Genomic DNA, 23,325 nt, shown 5'->3' on the forward strand with positions numbered 1-23,325 from the left:
AGACCATATGATACTGAACTCCATTTTGGTACCTATATTTTTCCACAAACTCGGCTGGCAACTTGGCTTGGAACAAAGGTGTTCCCTCCATAGGGAAGAAACTATAAAAGGGGGAAGTGACTTCACCAATCGGCCTCACTCAACACCTGGAAACACTTTAGAAACAACGACTGAACTGACGGCAGTGCTCGCCCCAGGTTGGTAGAGAGGATTCCTGCCTGTGTATAAAACATCGACAAACTGATTTTACTATCTAACAGGGTCAGACCCTGTTTGATTCAAATCCTGTGTAGTGCATAAGATTTAGATTGTGTTTTGTTTATTTCTTAAGTAATCCTCTTTGATCTGTTTGCTATCACTTATCACTTAAAATCTATCTTTATGTACTTAATAAATCTATTATATTCTTTACCTAAAACAGTGTGGTTTGAGTGAAGTGAAAAATATCAGCTCAGTTAACAAAGGCTTTGTGCATGTCCTCTCCACATCAAGAGAGGGGCGGACTGAGAAATAAATTCATACTGGTTGAGCTTCTGACCATAGCAGGACAGTACAGCTCTGGGGTCATAGGCTGCGGGTATTATGTCTGGAGCCTCTCTATTGTTGGTTCATGCAGTGACTGGCCAGAGCATTCGTGAACACAGCTGGGTATGGTCCCTGCCTGTGGATGTTGGTCAGAGTGCAAGCTTGGAGGGGTTTGCAGCTTGTCACAATGTCACTGTGTGAGAGGGAACCCAGACTGGTAAGGCAGGGAGATCAGTGGTACCCCAGTTCTAGTTTGCACCCTGGGGGAGGACCCCTCACATCAGGTTTATGTCTCTACTTTTTACAATAATGAGTCACCTCTTTCATATCTGCACTCAGACAGGAGCGCTGGAATCTATGTAAAAGGGTGGGGGGGCCTCAGCGCTGGCACAGTGGCCCCAACTCTCCCCTGAGGTCCCACTCCTCCTCTTACCCCTGAGGCTCTGTCCCCTGGCCAGGCCAGAAACTGGAACCAGGCTGTAGTAAGAGCTGCCTACCAAGGGCATCCGGGCTGCTGTGAGGAGCCCCAGACCCTTCACCTGCCCTTGGTAGGGAGCCAGGGGGCCCAAGAGCAGACCCTGGCCCATGTCCCTACCTCCACGTCCCCACCAGCCCAGAGCAGATGGAGGGCCCGGGGCTCCCCACAGTGGCTTGGGTTCCCTGGGTGGCTCTTACCAGGGCCTGGCTCCCAGCCTGACCAGGGCCTCAGGGGGAAGAGGAGAAGCGGGGGCAGAGCCCCATGATGATTGGGGGCTCAGGCCCACCTCAGCACCTCCCCCCCTCCCCCACACACACACACCAGAAGACACTGGGGCTGCCGTAAAGCACAGCCCCTGAAAAGTGAGGGAGCCATGGCCCTCCTAACTCCCCCCTGGTTCTGGCACCCCTGCATTCAGAACTTCTAGGTGACAAATCCTGGTCCTGTACTGACAAGCAGATGACACCTGTGTAATTAAAACAACTGGCACTAGTATTAGGAAGTTGTAGGATAAATATAAAATTAAAGAATAAAAATTAGCTTATTGGTTAAGGAACTATATATGTGTTTAAAGAAAGGCCCTGACTAGCAAGTAGAAGGAAGGCCATGAAAATAATGAGTTATAAGGCCAAAAGGAATGAAGTAGGGAGAATGTCTGATTTAAAGATTAAATAATGAGATAAGGGGAAGTTTCTAAAAAGAAGACCTCTAACCGATGTGGGTGACTGCAGATGGTTTTAAATCAAATAAAGAGAATCTGTCTTAAAATGAGCTAACACAGATCTTACCACCCCACATACCTGTCTTATCCCCTATGTGAACCCAGGTGCAATGGGAAAATAGTTGAACAGCAAGAAGGAAGGGAGGAAAGTGCTAGACAGGGGATACCGGTCTAACACTCAGCTCTTGCCACACAGTCTGATAGCTTTTCAGGCAAGATGCCACCGAATTTCCTCTGGGAACTCCCCACTATCCGTTCTTTTCCATCTTATCAATTTCTCTATATCAGTATCTTCCTGCTGACCTCTTCTGTCTCTCTGAGCATGAGGACCCTGCTCTCTTCTGTTTCCCTTCCCCAAGTGCCACTCCCTCCTTGGGCATTCCCTCCAAAAATGGTCAGGGCTATCAGAATGCCAGCATCCATCCGCTTCCTCACTTTGATCCTACATCCATCATGATCTGGGCTGATATTTCCATGGTAACTTGCACTGGGCCTGAATCTTCACAGCCTCCTTAAAATGATCCACTTCACCCCATAATTCTAACACTCCCCACACTGTCTACATGACCCATGACTCATACAATGAGGTCTTGTCCCCACTTCTCTTCTTCCAGAGAATGGATATACATCCTAGCACCAGTACCTTGAAAACTAAAACTTCCAGTCTCCTCACCAGTTCCATCTCTATAGATGGCCTGATAGTTTCATCTAATCTTTGGGACGTCCCCATCCAGAGCCGTAGTTGCATCTCCCCACTAAAAGCGTTTAACTGACTAACTGATCTCAAGCTAGAGCATCTTGCATCTCAGAGCCTGTTTATGGTAAAGTGTTCACAACCACTTTCCTCTGGCTTCTTCCCATAGTTGAGGAAAGCTGCCCAATCTCAGTCAGTGCATGCTGTAGGCTCCATAGAATGTGTAAGGGCATCTGTTAGACACTTATAGGCCTGTCAAACCTTACTGCTAAATCCTCATCCTCCCTGTCTTTCCCTATGAGCAACAGGCTCAGGAACTTCAGCTTACTGGACTCAGCTCACTCATTAAGACTGGTTGCCATTTTGAACTGTGCATGCCAATCACTCCACTTTTGTTGCTCTCCACTATAAGGGGTTGGGTTAAATACAAGCCATGCTGCCCTTCTTGGAGGTGGCATAGAATCATACAAGATTAGGGTTGGAAGAGACCTCAGGAGGTCATCTAATCCGACCCCTTGCTAAAAGCAGGACCAACACCAACAAAATCATCCCAGCCAGGGCTTTGTCAAGCCAGGCCTTAAAAACTTCTAAGGATGGAAATTCCACCACCTCCCTAGGTAACCCATTCCACTGCTTCACCACCCTCCTAGTGAAATAATTTTTCCTAACATCCAACCTAGACCTCCTCAAGTGCAACTTGAGACCATTTCTCCTTGTTCTGTCATCTTTCACCACTGAGAACAGCCTAGCTACATCCCCTTTGGAACTCCCCTTCAGATACTTGAAGACTTATCAAATCCCCCCTCACTCTTCTCTTCTGCAGACTAAAGAAGACCAGTTCCCGCAGCCTCTCCTCAAAAGTCATGTGCCCCAGCCCCCTAATCATTTTCATTACCCTCGCTGGACTCTCTCCAATTTGTCCAAATCCTTTCTGTAGTGGGGGGCTCAAAACTGGATGCAATACTCCAGATGTGGCCTCACCAGTGTCGAATAGAGAGGAATAATCACTTCCCTCAATCTGCTGGCAATGCTCCTACTAACGCATATTTGACCCTTCCACCAGGAGTACCCCCTCCTTCCCAGTCACTCATTTTCTTCCCTTCAAATGCTAACAAAAAGAAACCTCTCTACAATTAACAACAGTTTATCTTTTAAATAATGGCCCAGATTGCAGACTTCCATTTGCCTCACTTGCGGGATAATCACCACAATCCAACTGTGGCATCAATTTGTGCTAACCACCCCATACTTTGTGCTGCACACAGGTGCTGGTTGATGTCCTAGGGTAGGAACATCTTCATAAATTTGTTTAGGGATGAAATGACAACCTGCTTGTGGTCTCTCCTCCTATGTGTGTAAGCACAACAAATGTCATTAAATTGATGATCAAATGTCCCGAAAAGGCCTACAAGTCAGCAAAGCAATGGCAAAAATGGCACCTTCCAAGTCAAACCAGACAATGGCCCCTCACTGCATATAATGCAGTTAAATATCAAGGGTTTATCCAGCACAAAATGCAACTACCTCACAAAGATCCTATGAACTGAGAAAACTGACCGGAGGAAATGTAAATTGAGTGAAAAAGTCATCGCTCCAAGATCAACAGATAGATCCCTATCTTAGCAGTCTTCCATCCAAAACAAGGCCTGGTAACCTATACCAAAGATGATGTGAAGAACTCTATACAGCTACTCCCTAACACAACCCCTAATTCCATCGCCATCCAGGTCATCAACTTGACGGTAGTGAATGTCGATAAACCCCTGTCAAGGTTCCTTCCCCACTCTGAACTCTAGGGTACAGATGTGGGGACCTGCATGAAAGACCCCCTTAAGTTTATTCTTACAGCTTAGGTTAAAAACTTCCTCCAAGGTACAAACTTTGCCTTGTCCTTGAACAGTATACTGCCACCACCAAGCGCTTTAAATAAAGAACAGGGAAAGAGACCTTTGGAGATCTCTTCCCCCAAAATATCCCCCCAAGCCCTACACTCCCTTTCCTGGGGAAGGCTTGATAAAAATCCTCACCAATTTGTACAGGTGAACATAGACCCAAACCCTTGGATCTTAAGAATAATGAAAAATCAATCAGGTTCTTAAAAGAAGAATTTTAATTGAAGAAAAAGTAAAAGAATCGCCTCTGTAAAATCAGGATGGTAAATACCTTACCTTACAGATTCAAAACATAGAGAATCCCCCCAGGCAAAACCTAAGTTACAAAAAGACACAAAAACAGGAATATACATTCCCTCCAGCACAGCTTATTTTACCAGCCATTAAACAAAAGGAAATCAAACGCATTTTCTAGCTAGATTACTTACTAACTTAACAGGAGTTGGAAGGCTGCAGATCTGATCTGTTCCCGGCAAAAACAACACACAGACAGAACCCTTTATTCCCGCCCCCCCTCTTCCAGATTTGAAAGTATCTTGTCCCCTCATTGGTCATTTTGGGTCATGTGCCAGCGAGGTTACCTTAGCTTCTTAACCCTTTAGAGGTGAAAGGGTTTTGCCTCTGGCCAGGAGGCATTTTATAGCCCTGTATACAGAAAGGTGGTTACCCTTCCCTTTATATTTATGACAACTCCCATTAACGAACTTGCCCTCTCGCAGTGCTGCCACCTTCAAGCCACCCCACCATCACGTAGGCGACTTCAACAACCACCACAATTTGTGGGGCTATGATACCAACGATTGCGCGGGAGAAAAACTGTCATCACGGGCAGTGGCAGAAGACCTTTGTCTGCTCTACAACACTAAGGAGCATGGCACTTTTAGCACACTGACAAAAATGCTATACGCCTGACCTTTGCTTTGTAAGAGAACAGCAGCCACCTTTTGCCATCAACAAGGATAGTATTTGACAACTTTCCCAAAAGCCAACACAGACCCCTGGTAATTCAGGTCAGTCTCCAGATCCTGCTATTTCGAAGCCTCAGTGGAACTTTTGGAAAGCTGTATCCCTCCGACCTCTGCCAATTATCATCACCACATTAGCCTAATAACAGCTGCCAAAGCCAATATTCCCAGGTGATACAGAAAGGCTTTCACCACCTGCTGGACACTAGACAGCAAAGAACTGCTTTGGCAGTATAAGGCAAAAGGAAAACTGGATACAGCAAAAGCCTTGGGCCTTTCCCTGCAGCCATATTAGCAGCCATGAGCTGAGAAGCAGAAAGTCACATCATCACATTCCTTCTAAAGTATACCAAAACAAGGTAATATCGGGCTGGTAAGAAGGCACCCCTCCTAATAGTGCCCACCATCACCAGATAAGCAAGGAATCTCTTAAGATGTTTAAAGAAAACTTTGCTTGAGAGCATTCTGTCTGGCAAGGAATCACTTATCAATAGTTCTGATTATAAAACCCAAACTTCCATTGTTTTGCCTTTATGGTCCCTACTTTTCTATTGTTTATCTGTATGGTCTCTGTCTGGTTCTTTGATTGTTTCCATCTGTTGTATAATTAATTTTGCTCGGTATAAATCTACTATGGTGGTGGGGTATGATTAGTTAAATAATTGTTTCATAATGGGCTAGGATTGTTGAAAATTACCTTTTTATTGTACTTTGGTTAAGGTACAGCTAAGCAGGACTCAAGTTTCACTATATAAAACTGGGATCCAAAAGGAAGTTCTTTGGAACCAACTCCAGGACACAGCCCCAAGATCAGAGCTGCCAGACTTCAACACTCTGCCAATCACATCGTGCAGAGTCCTCGGATGACCCGATCCTGACTGGCCAGCAGGAAAAGCTCATATACCTTATTGGGAGTAGTGAGCATTGTATGCTTAGCGTGTGCATTCTGTTTTGGTGATTGTTAATAAATAGACGTTAAGGATATTACTGTGTAAGTCTCTTTCACTGGTAAAAACATCCTGCAAACCCACAGAAGAGTACGCCCTGGGCCCTAGGAATTGGGTATGGGTAGGTGCCTTTCCCCTAGAGCCCTAGGAACTGGGAAAGGGTGGGGGTGCCTAAGTCAACCAGGTGCCTTGAGCCCTAGGAACTGGGTAAAAGTGGGTGCCCTGGAGTGCGTGGGTATCAGTGTCTGATTTTAATAAGGGAACAACTTTTACCACATACTAAGCCTACATGTAGCTAATGTTTGGCAGAAGAAGATGATGGTTTTAACACAGTTAAATATAACATGAAGAAACGTAAATAATGTGATGATAGTTACATTATATTTGAATTTTCATGTCTCCGTATTACTGAGGAAAGTCCATAGCCAAAACATGTCACTTGTTTTCAGGTGTTAGTAAATGAAAGCATGAGGCCAGGGAAACTAGAGAGACATTTAACACCCAGAATTCGAAAAACAAGAGCAGCAATTTTTCTTTTGGAAACAAGAATTAAAGCTTGGGGGAGCAGCAGGAGTGAGAGAAGTTATGTGTAAAGAAGCAACTCTTCCTCAAAAATGCTTTAAATGATCTTGTGTTGTGGCCTTTTGAATTGCAAAAGGTAAACCTGCACACACCATTTACCAGACAATTCAAATTCCAGAAGCAATAGACGTGTAGAATTATGACTGGGGAATAAGTAGCCATGGTACCGATAACCATTTTTATGTCAAATAATACCATCCATCGACACAATGGTTATCTTGCAGAAAACATCCAGAAGCAGTTGACAAAACAAGTTAAGAGGCAATATTGTGCACTGCAGCTTGATGAATTCAAACATAGCCAACATGGCTCAGCTTCTGTCACACATGAGACTTGTCAAAGCGGGTATAACAGCTGAAGACTTATTTTGCAAAGAAATCCTAAACTGAACAACTACGGAGGAAATTTTCAAGATCCTTGATTAATTCATACTTGTTGAAGGTCTTAACTAGGCTATGTGTGCTGGGCCGTGCACTGATGGGGCAGGACCATGATCCGAAAGAAGAGTGGGATATGCAGAACAAGTAAACCATCTGAACTATAGTGTCCTGAACTCTTGAATCTAGTATCCTAAGTCAATTAAAGAAAAAAAAATAAACATTGTACTTGGTTGTAGAGACCACCAAGTTTTAAACCATCTGTATGGGAGCCATAGCACTAAAAAGTTTGGGAACCACAGTGTTAAACAACCAGAGCCAATCCTCCATTATCTCCATGGTTACAAAAGTGTTTCCTCCAAAGCAGTCATTCTTTGCTGGCCCAAGATAACAAAAATCCCAAATTTCTTCCCAAAACGTATGTTTATTTCATGATAGCGCACTATTGCCCATGATCATGCAAAGACCCACAAGCATGTAACTTTAATGCAAAAACATATGTATTTAACTTTATACATGTATGTAGTCCTGTTGCCTTCAATGGAGTTACGTATACCAGTGTTTCTCAAACTGGGGTCCGTGGAGGTCCCAGATGGTATCCAGGGGGTCCGCAGACCCCGCTGATCAACTCCTCTCCCTCCCTCCCAGTGCTTCCTTCATGCTGGGGAACACCTACTGTGTCTCTTTCAATCATTTACCTCATACAAAACAGTTGTATTCCCATGCAGGAGAGGTGCATAACAAACGTAGGAATGGCCAACTACCCAGCCTAAGTCAGAAGCTGCCCACCACACCTAAAATAAAATAAAAATTAAATTCAGTTAAAAAAAAGTTCCAAAAAGTTTTAATACATGCAACTAAAATTTAAATAGCACTTACCTCTCCAGGTCTGAGTCCATATATAGTGGACATTGTCCAGTTCAACATAACCGCATAGCCACCTGTTGGTCTAACAACACCCTAAGTGAGAAGTAATTTAAAATTAAGATCACTTAAAAGGCAAACACACATTAAATCTCCTTCTATTAAAAAAATCTCATTGCTATAAATTAGCTAGAATATTTAAAGTTGTCTAACTTGAACTTTGACATCCCTGCCATATCAGAATAATATAACAGCCCAATCCTATAAATATTTGCTCATACAAGTAGTCCCATTGAAGAAAGGCCAAGTACGGATTAAAATTAACTTTTGCATTATTACCTGGAGAATTAGTTCAAAAAAGATAGAACAAAATATTAGATCTGCTGCCAATTATTTACAGAACATAACCATCACCCAGCTAAAATCCTCTATTCAAAATCAGTTTTCCACACATTTACAAACAAAAAAGTTATAAAACATTTAATTCAAGTATGTACAGAAATTAATCCTCTCCTTCTCTTCAGTAACAGAAACATAAGCACCATGCTATGGAATAATATATATTTATTTTGCTGTCAACAGCATCTTGCACAGTCAGTTATGTTGAGAACTAGAGCTGATTGAGAATTTTCCGACCAAACAGGCTTTCACTGGAAAACGCTGATTCGTTGAGCCCAGAATGTTTCACAAAAACATACAGAGTCTGACTAGCTAGCTGCTATTTCACCAGTGTTGTACAGTATAGGGCGGAAGAATCACAATCAATTTCATACACTAGTGGCAGAGTCCTGGAGAGCCGATTTCATTTTGGAAACATCATGTACTGAAGTTTCCAAAGTAAAAATTTTAAATAGAATGTGTGGGTTGCAGGAAATTTTGAAAAACAAGGGTTTTATTCCGGTCTGAATCAGAACTAAATCAAATTTCAAAAAGTGGAGATTACAAGTTTTGGCCAACTCTATTGACATCTAAAAGTTGCTTCTGGGATGCAGTTAGCACAACAGTCGCTAGAAATTTTGGAAGAGTTGGGATCACAGGACCTATGTGCACCTACTTATGTAAGCTTAGCTGTAATACCCCACAATAACTTTGTTATTTCATCTAAGTACTTTATTAGAGTTCTCAAAAGAAGCAACATGCGTTTGACTCCTCTGTGCTTTGATTAACTGGATTGCTATTTGTTTGTGAAAAGCTCCTTCTCACTGAGGATAGGTAGGGTTCCTAGCCCTTTTAATTGGATTTCACCTCAAGATGAATAGGCACCTGGGAATCCCTTTCCCTTCTCTCAGCCTATGTCCTTTCATGCCAGTCATTGCCTCTATTTTAAGATTTTCTGTTCTGTTCTCTGCCCCCATTTCTCCCTCTTATTTGGTTTTCTTCTTGTTGTGCAATTGTATTTTTAGCTATTTATCTCGGGTTCTGCTCACTCAGTATTTTCCTCCACCTACTAGGCCATCCATTACATATTCCACTGACCTCACCCAGCCACCAGCACTATACAGCTCTCTTTCCAGCTTGTTAAGATATAGAGAAGATCCTTCCAGTGCCAGAAGGAGGCAAATGAAAGGGATGGAAAAGCATATAGCTGGTGCCTCTGGACCCAGATTTCTCACTGACATGCCCTTACCCTACTTCCACCCATCTCGCACTCCCTAGAGTCAGTAAACCAAAAACAATTTAGAGTTAAGTGTTAGGATATTAAGCATCTGTTTTCCACAAAGATATAATGGGCTTTCCACTGAGACAGACAGTCTTTTTAGATGCTTCCTCCACCCTCCCCGTGAACCTCTGTGGGCTCTCCCACGAACCCTTGTGAGGGGAGACCTATTCACTGTGTTTGAGAAGACACTTAAATCTGCATCATATGTGATTAAATGGAGTATTGCTTCAGATATTTTATTGAAGAAATACTCCTTTCCTTTGCGGTAAGGAAGTTCTAACACAAACCCTATGGGCTACTGCTTTAGCAGTGTACAGTTTTAGACTGATTTGAGCAATAGTCAGCCAATGGGCAAAGGTGAAACAGGTTTGACATTTAATCTTAAAATAATGAGGGAAAGCAGACAAAATGTAACATTTTCATTAATGTCTTAGATATCTTAAGTTTTTGACTAAAGTTCCTTGGGCTTGCGGGGGGAGGAGAGTTGGAAAAATATACAAATTAACACAAGAAAAAAATGTTACTATAGCAATAAAACTAGCCCAAGAAAGAAGTTTGGGGCATTCTGTGTTCTACTCAGCATATCAGAATTCTTCTAAAGATATATAACTGACTGAATTTGAAAAGCTAAAGTCTTCAAAGCATCTGCTGCCTTAGTTGTCTAACCTTATTCAATCTCAGCTTCCATCTTTATATGCTTTTTTTTTTTAAATGAAGGAACTATTCAACATTACACCCAGATTCCAGTTAAAATTCATGGAGTATTATCTGATCCTCCTTTATTCAGTATAAAACAAACAAACAAGTGATCACAAAGTAAACACTGTTGACCAACCTATCACTAAATTATTATACAACATATCACACTGCTAATATAGAATGTGCATACATAGAGAAGAAATATGTCCCTTCTCCTAAAGAATTTATATTAAACAAACGTTTAGATTAGAATTCAGTTTATTTTATGTCATTCACATTCAGATCCACTATTATGATTTATTGGAAGACAATGAACTTTAAATCTTAAAAAGTTAAAGTAATGAAATGCGAGCAAATGAAATCAAAGCAGTTTTAACAATGCTTATCATTCATTGCAGTGAGCTTTGGCAAATATTTTCAGCCTTTTAATTAAATGCTCTCTGATATGGAACGGAAAATAGTTTGGTCACAGATATTTATACTAAAGATAGTACCCTACCTTGGGCAAGCCAGTCGTTCCTGATGTATAAAGAATGTAAAGTGGATGATCTGAACGAACAGCAACACAATCATGAGGCTTGGCTTTTGCTATTTCTTCATCCCAATCAAGGTCACGACCTGAGACTAGAGGAACAGTTCCCTATACACCAAGAAACAGAAATATTCAATGAAATTTAACCAGATGGAATAAAAGACACTGGCTCAAGAGATATGCAGCATCCAGTCTCCCATATGGATACCTTGAACAAAGCTAGTATACCTAATCTCTCAGACACAGAAGCTCTACTAGCTAATTAAAAGTTATTTAAATCTCATGACACGAAAGATCTCAATTAAAATGCACAGCAAAACATATGTGATTAAAAAAGAAAAAAAAAGAAGATACATAAAAAGTTAATAAACAAGAACAACTATAAATTTACCAAGTGAGGTCGACTGTATATGAGAACTTTCTGAGGTTGGTGCTGTATCATTTCCAGTGCTCTTTCTAGAAGCGGCATGTATTCCACTCTCCTTCCTGGTTCTATCCCAAAAGTTGCAGTTACAACAAGTTTGGGCTAAAGTAAAGAGGATCATAGTACATTAAAAAATGTTTGCCATAAAATTATTCAGTAAATAAAGCCCTTACACACAAATACACACATTTACTTCATTTCTAAGAGAACATTGTACTCTTCACACACAAGTTTCTGTACTTTTTTAAATGATTGTTTGGATGACATCCTCCTCATTTGCACTGGAAGTGAGAACATTAGACTGCCCAATTTAAAGTCAGGGCACCTGTTTAATTTAAAGTCAAGGCAACAATATACAAAATGTTTTGACATAACTTCCAAGACCCTGCCTTCAAAAATTAAGTAAACCAAATTTCTATTAGTCCTATTCCAAGAAGTAAAAATCAACTAATAGTCAGACTCATCTTATTTAGAACAGAACCAATCTTCTCTCCTCTGCAAAACTGCAAGCACAACAAGAGTGCTCTTAGTTTATTTTGTACAATCTCACAATCTGACCAAGCTAGTTTGTTAATTGTGTATATTACCAGAAATCTCATGATGGAGGCAGTGGCCTTTAAGAGCTCCCCTTGCAATCCTGCCTCAGTGAGCAGTGGAGCAAAAGCAGCAGTACCATAGGGAACTGTTCAAGTAGAGACTCATCTCCGCAGCCCAGACCCAATGTCCCCAACATGCAAGACCTCTTCCTCCTCTAGCCTCTCCATGCATTCCTGCTCTCTCTCCTCTACACCAACACTGCCACAACCCCTGGACCTCCTACATGCCCAAAGAACCCTCTTCCCTCTGAAATCCCCATTCACTACCTTCAGCATAGGCTACACACATTCCTGCTTGTCCCCAATGCATCCCATCTTGCCTTCCTGCTGTCCAATTTGACTCTGGACTTTCACAGATAATCAAGATTTTAAAAACTGAATAAGATCAATTTTCTTACAAAAAGTCAAAATTTGAAAGTTTCATATCCTTCAAGCTTACCTATATGCTGATACTTTAATTTTTTTAAATATGTAGGCAATGTGTCATGTATGTGTTTGTAACATATATTACACAAACGGCAGTGTTCAGACAGACAGGGCATCAGCAGACACCAGTGCTTTAACCATCCTGTCATCCATATCTTCTCTCAGCCAGATGAAATTAAACAAACAATGATTGAAGTCCAGCATCTGTTCTACCATATTTCAAAGGCTTCAATTTTCTTCTTGTCCGCAGCATTAGTTTCCCAGAATTCACATCCATAAAGTGCTATGAAAAAAATAAAAAGCTTATTTTTTCATAACAACTTATGGATGGGATTCCTGGGAAATAATGCTGCTGACAAGCAGAAAACTGAAGCCTTTAAGATATGGTCCTAACAAAGACACTTGTGTATCTCCTGGATGGAAGAGAACAAATGCTTGTTTTTGAAATATTGCTGAAGAGAAGTTGAATCTGATCTCAGAAATCAACAGGCACAAACTTATGAACTTTGGTCACATCAGGCATAGAAATAGAAAGAATGCAAGGAAGTTATTATGGAAGGAATGGTGGTAGGTCATCGCAGTAGGGGATGACCAGCAAGGAGATGGATGGATGGAAGGATGGATGGATGGTGTGTGGCAGATCATTGGGAAGTCAACTGCTGAGAGTGCAGTTAGAATGCCTTAAGAAGGCTTCTGAAAATTCTATGATGTCACCAGTATTCAGACATAAATAAATGGACTTTACAACTGCTTCTACTATCTGAGCTACACTAAGTACTTTAAGCATTGCAAACTCTTATGATTTTATCACAAGACTTGTGATTATTTGTTGTTCTGGAGTAAAGTGGTCACATGAGTATGTCAGCTTTAATTTTTTTTAGTAAGTTTCTAGCCCTCATGGATGTAGAGAACAGCATGAAAACATGAACGGAGCACGATCTAAAGGATTAGAAAACAGAACACCAATGAACAGAACCCTCACATTAAGAAGCTCATGATTTTGTGGATCTGACTTGTAATTTGAGACTGGCAATACTACATGCCCTCTGTTGCTTCTGCTAGTGGAGAGGCATTGGTGGTAGTGCAATGGCAACAAATTTTAAGGGCTGCAGGGGGCAGGAGGGAAGACTAATGTTTACATAGTTTTACTAGCCGGACTAGCTGCCACTGTGTGGGCATATAATCCATATGAGATTGCAACTCCTCTTTAGTTCTGTCAGGTATTCTGTAACATTCTACATAAAAGCAGATAAATCATACTTAAGGCTATGATTTTGTCACGGAGATTGCAGAAGTCACAGAATCCGTAACTTCCAGAGATCTCCATGACTTCAGCCCATGGCTGCTGGGAGCTGCAGGGTCCCCTCCACCACCGGTGGTGGCCGGGAGTTGTGAGGTACCACACTGCCTGAGGTGGTGGGGGCCCCCTGCATCTCCAAGCCACCACAGGCAACAGGGACCCGCCCGACAGCTCCTGGCTGCCGCAGGCAGCATGGGGACCCCACAGCTCCCAGCCACCATGGGTGGTGGGGGTATCCCAGAGTTCCCGGCCACCGCGAGTGGTGGGGACCTCCTGGAGCTCCGAGCCAGGGCCCCTGCAGCTGCCCAGCAGCTGCAGGCAGTGTGGAGACTCTGTACCTCCCCACTTTGTCACGGATGTTTTTAGTAAGAGTCACAGACAGGCCACAGGCTTCAATTAATTTTTCTTTATTGCCCATGACCTGTCTGGACTTTTACTAAAAATATCCATGACAAAATCTTAGCCTTAATCATACTGTAAGAGTGGTTAATAAAGCTGTATTCAGTTGCTTTTTAAATCTATGGAAGAGTTGACTTTTTAAAAAAACATGTATTACAAAAATAAATAGTTCTTTAAACATAAGATTGGACTGCCATTATTCTGAGGCAACCATGTCTCTTAAGTTCCAGGCTCATCATCTTAGTGTCTAATCACACAAATGGTCCGATCGTTTCATGATAATAATCAGGAGTAGCCAATTATAGACGTATCTGTGTGCAAGAACAGTATCTTATTCAGAATAAATCGGGCACCTTATTTTTGTTTTTTCCCCCACCAAAAACCTCTGAAAAATGTCTGGGTTTTGAAAAATCCAATATCTGTATTTTTCCCGGTTTCTACTCAGACTTTGTCCCTGCTTGAATTCTCTGGACGCAGCTCTCTGCTCAGAGACCCCACAGACCTCCTCAGCGTGCCTGCGCAGGGAAGGTTAAATTGCCCCGTTGGTGGCTGCTGCCGCTGCACAGTGAGGGAGTGAGACAGGCAGGGAGCCTGCTAAGACAATCAACTGCTGCACAGATAGGCTACAGGGAACAAGAGGCTGCACTCAGGAGTACTGGCCCCCCTCCTGACCAGCTCCCCCAAGAATGTAAGGCACCTCCCTCCCCCAAGATAAAAACAGCCATACTGGGTCAGACCAAAGGTCCATCTAGCCCAGTATCCAGTCTTCTGATAAGGGCCAATGCCAGATGCTTCAGAGGAAATGAATGGAAGAGGCAATTACCTACTGATCCATGCCGAGTCATCCACTCCCAGCTTCTGGCAGTCAGAGGCTAGGGACACCTAAAGCATGGGGTTGCATCCTTGACCATTTTGGCTAATAACCATTGATGGCCCTATCCTCCACTAACTTATCTAATGCTTTTTTTAACCTTGTTATAGTGGCTAGCAACAAGTTCCACAGTTTGATTGTGCATTATGTGAAGAAGTAAATTGCCTTTGTTTATTTTAGACCATAAGTGCCCCTGTGAATAGCTGGGCCTGGAAACCCCCTCCCCGTGCCTGCTCCTTCCCATGACTGCCCAGGCACTCCCTTTCCCTGTAATAGCCCTTGTGAGTAGGTAGGCCCGGGAATGCATCACCACCTGGAGGGGAGCCCCAGGCCACAGAATCTCTTCCACTTCACTTGCCAGACAGAGCCTGCTCCTGCCCAGAAACAGGTTACTCCAATCCCCCTGTGGCCTGGTGGAGCAGAGCTGAGGAGCTCATGATGCAAGGAGGAGAGTAGTGGCAGCCCCCCCGCTGCTGATAGGTGGGTGTATCAGTGTCAGGCAACCAGCAGGAGGGCAGTACTAGCCTGGTGGTTGGAAAAAGTTTCAGGCCTAGTGGTCAGGCATCAGGACCAATGTTAGAACCTGAGGGTCAGAGGCAGAGGCTGGAGCCACGTGTCAAACCAGAGGTCAGGAGCTGGAGGAAGCAGGAGAGCAGGTAAAGAAGGGTTCAAGGTAGTGGCAGGACAGAGGCAAGGCTGAATGCAAGGCAGGAAGATAATACAGAAGCAGTCACATGGGCAGACATGAGCACTGAGCAGCCAGCAAACTGCTAGTGGCCTAAAAGCTAGCCTACTGGCCTCTCCAACCAATAAGGAAATGGGGCCAGTCAGGCAGCCTGCTGCAGCCCAGCTGTACTGATGAGGTTGCCTAGAGACTATCTCTGCTGCAGGCCCTGATTGCTGACATTCAGTGACTGGGATCTGCTCTCTACTGGCACCCAGCCCCTGTGCCCCCAGCTGTGACAGGAATGATGATGATTTTGGGATAGAGGTTTTGTTCAAGTACTATTTTTGGTCTGTTCTTTCTGGTGTTCATCAGGTGATAGCAACCCATTTTCGGGGGAAGCTTCTCAGACACAGTTAAGATCCCATTTCATGCTAAAATTTGTTGAAAATGAAAAACTGCATCTGAATGTCTACACTGCAATTAAACAGTCTCTTAGTCTGAGTCAGCTGACACAGGCTATATTGCAACGTAGACATACCTCAAGAGGCTTCAGTGACTTAAAGAACAACATCTGTAAACTGCACATCCGACCACGTCATATTTGAAGTGTCCTTGCAGTTTTCCTTTTAAATTTTTCGAAGTATTAAAATAAGATGCCTAAACAAATTGTGTTTCGATCTAACAGTCATTTAATGGACATTAGAAAAAAGTATCTGTTACTTCAGCGTAGTGAACTATATATATATGCTCCACTTCAAGTGAGATGAGGTTACAAAAAATGCCTGTATTCCCATTCCATATCACTTCATCTCAATTCACTTATGTATATAGCACAGTCAATACCTGAGAAGACTAACAATCATCATGGTCTATACAGCATTCCCAGAGCTATTTAAAATTCAAGACAAATTAAGGCAAACTGGTATTATATTCATACTTTTCTATATCCAATAGAAAGTTCTTGTTATTACTTATATTTGGGGTCTTTTGACAAGAGCTAAATTGTGACCTTTCTTCCAAAAGAACTTCTCACAGTTTGATCTCTCTGTTCCAAAGATGCAACTCTTTCTAGCATATCATACCAACATCAGGTTTGGTACCTCAATGTTCAATAAACACAAATTATAGTACTAACTGGGGCAATTGCTAAAGAATATCTTACTAACTTTGAGTTCAGCACAGTGCCATCAATTACACAATTATTTAAATGTATATGCTTTAAAATAGTCCTAATATAATTTGTATTACATTTTTAAAAAGCTGTACAGAGCTCTGAAATCTGGTCAAATCTTGAAATTTCAGTATAAATGTGGCTCACCTCGTCTTGCCTCTCATTTCATTACACACCACTTTGTTCAATATGCAAGCTAGCTAAAGCATTCATCAAGAGAATAAAACATAGTTCAATTAGATTCACCTTTCAAATTTAAAACAAATGACAGCATAATCTAGCACAAAACCCAGGGAATGCAGCTCCTAGTTCTATGCCTGATTTGCCACAGACTTGCTGTGTGGCCTTGGATAAACCACTTAACCTCCCTTTCTGTGTTTTCTCCTCTGTAAACAGGGATAATTATATACGGTGTTCTCTTTCTGTCTCTGAGAGAAGGACCATTAGGATTAATTATCTAATATTTGGAAACTACTATGAAAATGAAAAATGCTAGCTCTGTGCTATTATGTAAATTGACCTTAAGGTTTTGCACTCTTACTTGGTTCTTTTCACCACATGATTTTGCTAATCAGTAGCATCTGAGGCTTAAAATTCATTCCTCTAGCTTGCTGAAAAAGCAGAAATAAAATTTCAAGAAATTGCTGTGATTTCCCTTTCTCTTTTCCAACTGTAATTCCCACAAAATAAATCATCAGAATTTAAAAAACATTTTGAGCAGCACTATTCATTTCTAATAGAAATTGCTAGGTATTACTTACAGTATATAGTGTCAGACATGCATAATACTTTATAAACACACAGTGTACTTGAACATAAGTGAGCTGAATAGCTCACAGCATAATATGCGCAGATGGAAAACAAACAAAAAGGAGAGTACAAGGCCAGTTTGTAGAATCTTAGACAATTAAGGGAAGGCTAGATGAAAAGTGGGTTTCAAGCCAAGATGTTGGAGCAGAGAATGGTTGCCACACAGGAGGATGTTTGTTCTAAGCATAGAGAGCAGCATGACAAAAAGTCATACATTTATAGGTCAAAAAGTTAAAACTCAATATCTGTTATAAAAATATAACACTCTGCATAAGGATCTGTCTGCGTTTTGATACTACGTACAGTCAACAAAACAGGGCTATTTACCATAAAAGGGGAAATATAACAATCACTGGAAAAAGCAATTTATCAATTATTTTTTATAATTTACCATGGGCTTTGTTTTTCTAAAGGTTTACCTTTGCATGATCAATGCGACTAGAAAGCTCTTTAGATGCAAATCCACCAAAAATGAGGCTATGTATGGCTCCTATTCTTGCGCATGCCAGCATGGTATATACTGTCTGTGGAATCATGGGCATGTAGATGACAACACAATCTCCTTTCTTCACACCGTATTTCACCATAACATCAGCTAACTTGGAGACCTGTATAAGCAACGTTTTCAAGTTAACGATAAAGAAATGTATAAAGCAAGCACCTCAATAAACAGATAAATTGGAAAAGCAATTAAGGTGGCATCTCACAAAAAAGAACACCGTCAATATCTAGACAATAACTGGACAACATACTTGACCATTTTATCATTGATCTTGACATAAATTAGTGGTACAGTTAACTTAAAAATTAATGCTGCTTTTCACTTTAAGCCACAGGAATGCTACACAAAATTAAAGATCCAGTATAAGGTCAATGAATTTAGTCCAGATGAGAAGAAAAATAGAGAATACAGCATGATCTTCTGTAAAGATGAAAAAAAATGATCAAAATATATTGGCATTTTGGCTTTACAAAGTAGAGAAACCAAGAGAAAAGATTTTTTCAAATACTCGAGCCATTTCATTTAATTAGCTGCTCATATTGCTAGTACAATTAACTAAAAAAATTCTATGTAAGACATACAAAATAAGAACATTTGCAGGCCAGGTTTATTTTACTAAACTAAACAAATATGAAAAAAGCCAGGAAAGTATCCGAATTGTTCATAATCCAAGTTTCATTAAAACATAGCAAAGTGGGGCACAAGTCAATAGAGAAGATACTAAATATTTTCCCAATTTTCTGTATTCTCTAATTTCTAAGTCCTCTGGGTAAGAGTTCTTCCACATTGTGCCTGCCCAAACGTCCTTGTGATCCATTTAATTTCAGAGATTACTTTCTCCTCCCACCTCCAGATTATTTAGGCATGTAGACAGGTTTAACGGACTGAGCATGAGACTGAAACTCATGCCCTCCTGAAATCTAATTCTGACCCTGCCAATGACTTGTATGGTCATGAGCAAATTATTTACCCTCGTGAGGCACACAGTTAGTACAGAGAGGTTATAGTAAGGATTTATTAATGTTTACACAATTCTTTGTATAAAAACCCCCACTAAGTGCTAGGTATTCATATCCCCAGGTACAAAGATCATTGAAGATATGTATGCCAAAAACTCTCATGATCACCTATCAGTGCCATTACCAAGTTCCTAATTAATATAATATGCTAACCAGGAACAGGTAGGTATCTTTATCTTGGTTTATTGATTTTTATTTTATTTTTTTGGTTAACTTCAGTGGTTAATCTTGAAAGGAATGTCTCCATCATTCTAGAAATAACTAACTCCACACCATTAATACACTGTGAAAATCTGAGATGCACTACTGAAGAGCAATGCAGTCGTTGGCACTGATAAATGTATGACAACTGGTAAGAACATAATGGCCATATTGGGTCAGACCAATGGTCCATCTAGCCCAGTATCTTGTTTTCCGATCAGAGCCAGTGCCTGATGCTTCAAACAGAACAGAGCAATTATCTAATGATTCATCCCCTGTCATCCAGTCCCAGCAGTCAGAGGTTTAGGGACAGCCACAGCATGAGGCTGAGTCCCCTAATCATCGTGGCTAATAAGTTCATGGAGGATAGAGCCATTTATGGACCTATCTAATTCTTTTTGGAAACCAGTTATACTTTCGGCCTTCACAATATCCCCTGTGATGAGTACTACAGGTTGACTGTGTATTGTGTGAAATACTTCCTTTTTGTTTTAAACCTGCTGCCTATTAATTTCACTGGCTGATCCTTGGTTCTTGAGCCTTGCAAAGGGATAAATATCACTACCCTATTCACTTTCTCTACAGCATTCATGATTGTATAGACCTCTATCATATTCTCCCCACCCCTGCCTTAGTCATCTCTTTTCAAAGTTGAACAGTCCCAGCCTCTTTTTTAATCTCTCCTCATGGAAGTGGTTACATACCCCTAATCATTTTTATTGCCCTTCTTTGTACCTTTTCCAATTCTAATATTTTTTTGAGGTGGGGAGACCAGAACTGCCTGCAGTATTCAAGGTGTGGATGTACCATAGATTTACATAGAGGTCTTAAATATTTTTCTGTCTTATTATCGATCCCTCTCCTAATGATTCCTAACACTAGCAGCTTTTTTTGACTGCTACCACACATTTTCAGAGAACTACCCATGATGACTCCAAGATCCTTCTTGAGTGGTAACTGCTAATTTAGTTGTGATTATGTTTTCTAATGTGCAGTATTTTGCATTTACCAACTCTGAATTTCACCTGCCATTTTGCTAGCAAAATAATCTAGTATTCACAGAAGATTTTAGGTGGGACTCATGGGAAAAGTAATTATAGGTGGAGTTGTCTAATACTTTCCATTACCTATAGTGTTTTCAGTTGCTTACAACTCTGCCAAACAAGGATAATACCACCAACTCACCTCACAGGAGTTTTGTGAAGATTAATCCTTGTCATCAACCCCAGAGAAGCACTCATTCTCTGGGAATGAGCACTATAAAGCAGCCCAAGAGGCAATTAATGACATTTAATTAATAATTCTGTATTCAAGGCGGGGTTTGGTGGTGTGGCCATACATAAATATGGGGCTACACGCTGAATGAGAGGTTTCAGAGTAGCAGCCGTGTTAATCTCTATTCGCAAAAAGAAAAGGAGTACTAGTGGCACCTTAGAGACTAACCAATTTATTTGAGCATAAATTGTATCCGATGAAGTGAGCTGTAGCTCAGGAAAGCTTATGCTCAAATAAATTGGTTAGTCTCTAAGGTGCCACTAGTACTCCTTTTCTTTTTACACTGAATGAGAAGAATAAAGAAAAAAAGTCAGCTAATTATCCATTCAGTAAGCACAACGCATCCTGAAGTATGGATTCTGTGCACAATAAAGCCTGTGATCTTGTCATTAAATACTACTGTAATGCACACACAACCTTAATTCCAGCATTTCCTACCTTCTGAGTGCTTGACTTTTCAAGCTTATAAGTCTTCCAAAATAGATTTTTATGTGTAAAAAAATTACAATCTAGGTGGTTTGGGACCTTTATTGGAGCATTGTAAAGCACAAACCTATCATGAGGAGAAGGGGGCATGTTGTAGCAGGAATCCCACCATATTTGCTACATGTACCCAGTTATGTCTGTTCTGCACCCTCCGGAGAGAGGACTGTCACTGAAGGCAGTAGACTAGTATAGTACCTGTATGCCTCAGCCATACTATGGCTGGTCCCTGAGCTGGTGCACAGTAGCACAACTGCGAGGACACTCTTTGCACCCTCTCTCTCATCCCCCACAAACACAGCCAGAATTTAGGTCACAATATCCACAGAAGCATTTTACTTGATTGCAGAAGCCTAGAAAAATGCAGAATACTATGGAGAAGGCTTATTTGGCTCTGAAGATTGATACGGCAATCCTGAAACATTCAAGCAATCACTCTTTTATACAGAAAAAAATAACTGGGTAAAATGACATTCACTTGTTAAAAGTTCTGAAGTTTTCCCTTATGGTACAGTATTTTGTCATTTATGGTTTATATTAAGTCAGTATACTTATCACTCCAAATTTTATAGCTACTATTTTCCTCCCTCCACCCTATTTATCTGCTTTTCTTAGGATTTTAAGATTGATCTACTGCTTTAATGCATTTGACATTTTACTAATAAAAATAACTGGGGACTAAGGATGCAATCCAGGTAGGTGCCATAAGTACCTAATCCCCATTTTTAGGCACGACTGTGATCCACAAATCTTCTGCCTCAGCTGCCACCTGACCCTGTAGGCACCTAAACTCACAGGGTACCTAAGTTTTTTCCTCTGGCCATTTGTACTGCAGCCTCACTCTAGTCACCCAGCCACCTAAAACATGCCTGAGCATGCACATTACAGCCTCATGATAAGAATCTGGGCACCTATTGCCTGACTAAGCTTCATAGTAATTCACAACCTGGGAAAAATAGGCATTCATCCTCTGACATTATCTGATTAAAATGTGACCATGCAAAAGCATTGTTGCTACCACTGTTATATAATTGCAACGAATCTTATACAAAGTGTGATGGGTGGCCAGAAAGGGTTAAGCATCCTGCAGGATAAATGACCCAGATTCAACCTTTAGAGACACATTAGAAAAGTATGTAAATGGTAATTAGTGCCAGTCTATGGTAGATAGGCAAGAACTTTGAAGTGCAAACATGTATTGTTAGAGAATTAGAGGTGATACTAATTGTATGTGTTTACTTATATCTTGTTAGATAGTAGCCATGTAAAAGACAGTTCCTGTCTGTCACTATAGCTATTGATTCAGAGATCAAAAGGGAATATTAATATTTAGATTAATCTTGTGTGCAATAATGTCATTGTCTGTATGTCTCTTTAAAGTTTGTGACAGACTGCCTAATGCAGGGGTGGGCAAAGTTTTTGGCTTGAGGGCCACATCCAGGAATAGAAATTGTATGGCAGGCCAGGAAAGCTCACAAAATTGGGGTTGGGGTATTGGAGGGGGTGAGGGCTCTGGTTTGGGGTGTGGGCTCTGGGGTGGGGATGAGGCATTTGGGGTACAGGAGGGTGCTCTGGGCTGGGATCAAGGTGTTTGGGAAAAAAGGGGGGGGGAAAGAGGCTCAGGTGTGCAGGCTCCAAGCAGCACTTACCTCAAGTGGCTCCCGGAAGCAGTGGCATGTCCCTTCTCTGGCTCCTACAGAGAGGCGGGGCCAGGCAGCTCTGCACACTGCCCAATCTGCAGGCACTGCCCCTGCAGCTCCCATTGGAGCACCGGAGGGGGCCATTGAAGCACATAGGAGCCGGAGCTGGGCCATGCCATGGCTTCCAAGAGCCGCGTGGTGCAGCCCCTGACCCAGCGCCAGAGCAGGGAAAACCCCAGACCCCGCTCCCAAGTAGGAGCTCGTGGGCAAATTTGATCCGGACCATAGGCCCTAGTTTGCCCATCCCAGGCCTAATGGATAAATTGCCTTAAGTTAATTTGTGTAACTAATTACCAGTGATGCTTAGGAAATAGGTCTACTTCAAAATCTCCATAATTGCCTATTGTTCGCCAAAGGACTCCAACCTGTCAAAGGAAGCCTGGAACTGTATAAAGATGCTCCCCGTCCTTTTTATCTCAGATTTGTTTGCTGCTCGAAGCAAGGGAAGCTTAAATTGTAAGAATGAGATCTCTGGTCCTAATCCAGATTCACCCTGAATATGAACATTGGACTATAACGTATGGACCAATTCTGAAAACTCTTAG

General features: G+C 41.6%; 1 protein-coding gene across 4 annotated transcripts in view; it reads right to left on the bottom strand.

Moving 5' to 3' along the window:
• The window catches only part of ACSS3 (acyl-CoA synthetase short chain family member 3), a 124,861-nt gene that overhangs the window by 78,348 nt on the left and 23,188 nt on the right, over positions 1 to 23,325 (bottom strand). For all 4 annotated transcript variants that reach the window (XM_075124318.1, XM_048835687.2, XM_075124317.1 and 1 more), the window contains exons 3-7: positions 18,020 to 18,208; positions 11,328 to 11,462; positions 10,904 to 11,044; positions 8,061 to 8,141; positions 7,880 to 7,975 (exon numbers count right to left, since the gene is read on the bottom strand). In XM_075124318.1, the coding sequence (XP_074980419.1) occupies positions 7,880 to 7,975; positions 8,061 to 8,141; positions 10,904 to 11,044; positions 11,328 to 11,462; positions 18,020 to 18,208 (642 nt within the window). The remainder of the gene's footprint in view (positions 1 to 7,879; positions 7,976 to 8,060; positions 8,142 to 10,903; positions 11,045 to 11,327; positions 11,463 to 18,019; positions 18,209 to 23,325) is intronic.

The sequence above is a fragment of the Caretta caretta genome, chromosome 1 (assembly GCF_965140235.1).
Source record: "Caretta caretta isolate rCarCar2 chromosome 1, rCarCar1.hap1, whole genome shotgun sequence".
Classification (NCBI taxonomy): domain Eukaryota; kingdom Metazoa; phylum Chordata; order Testudines; family Cheloniidae; genus Caretta; species Caretta caretta.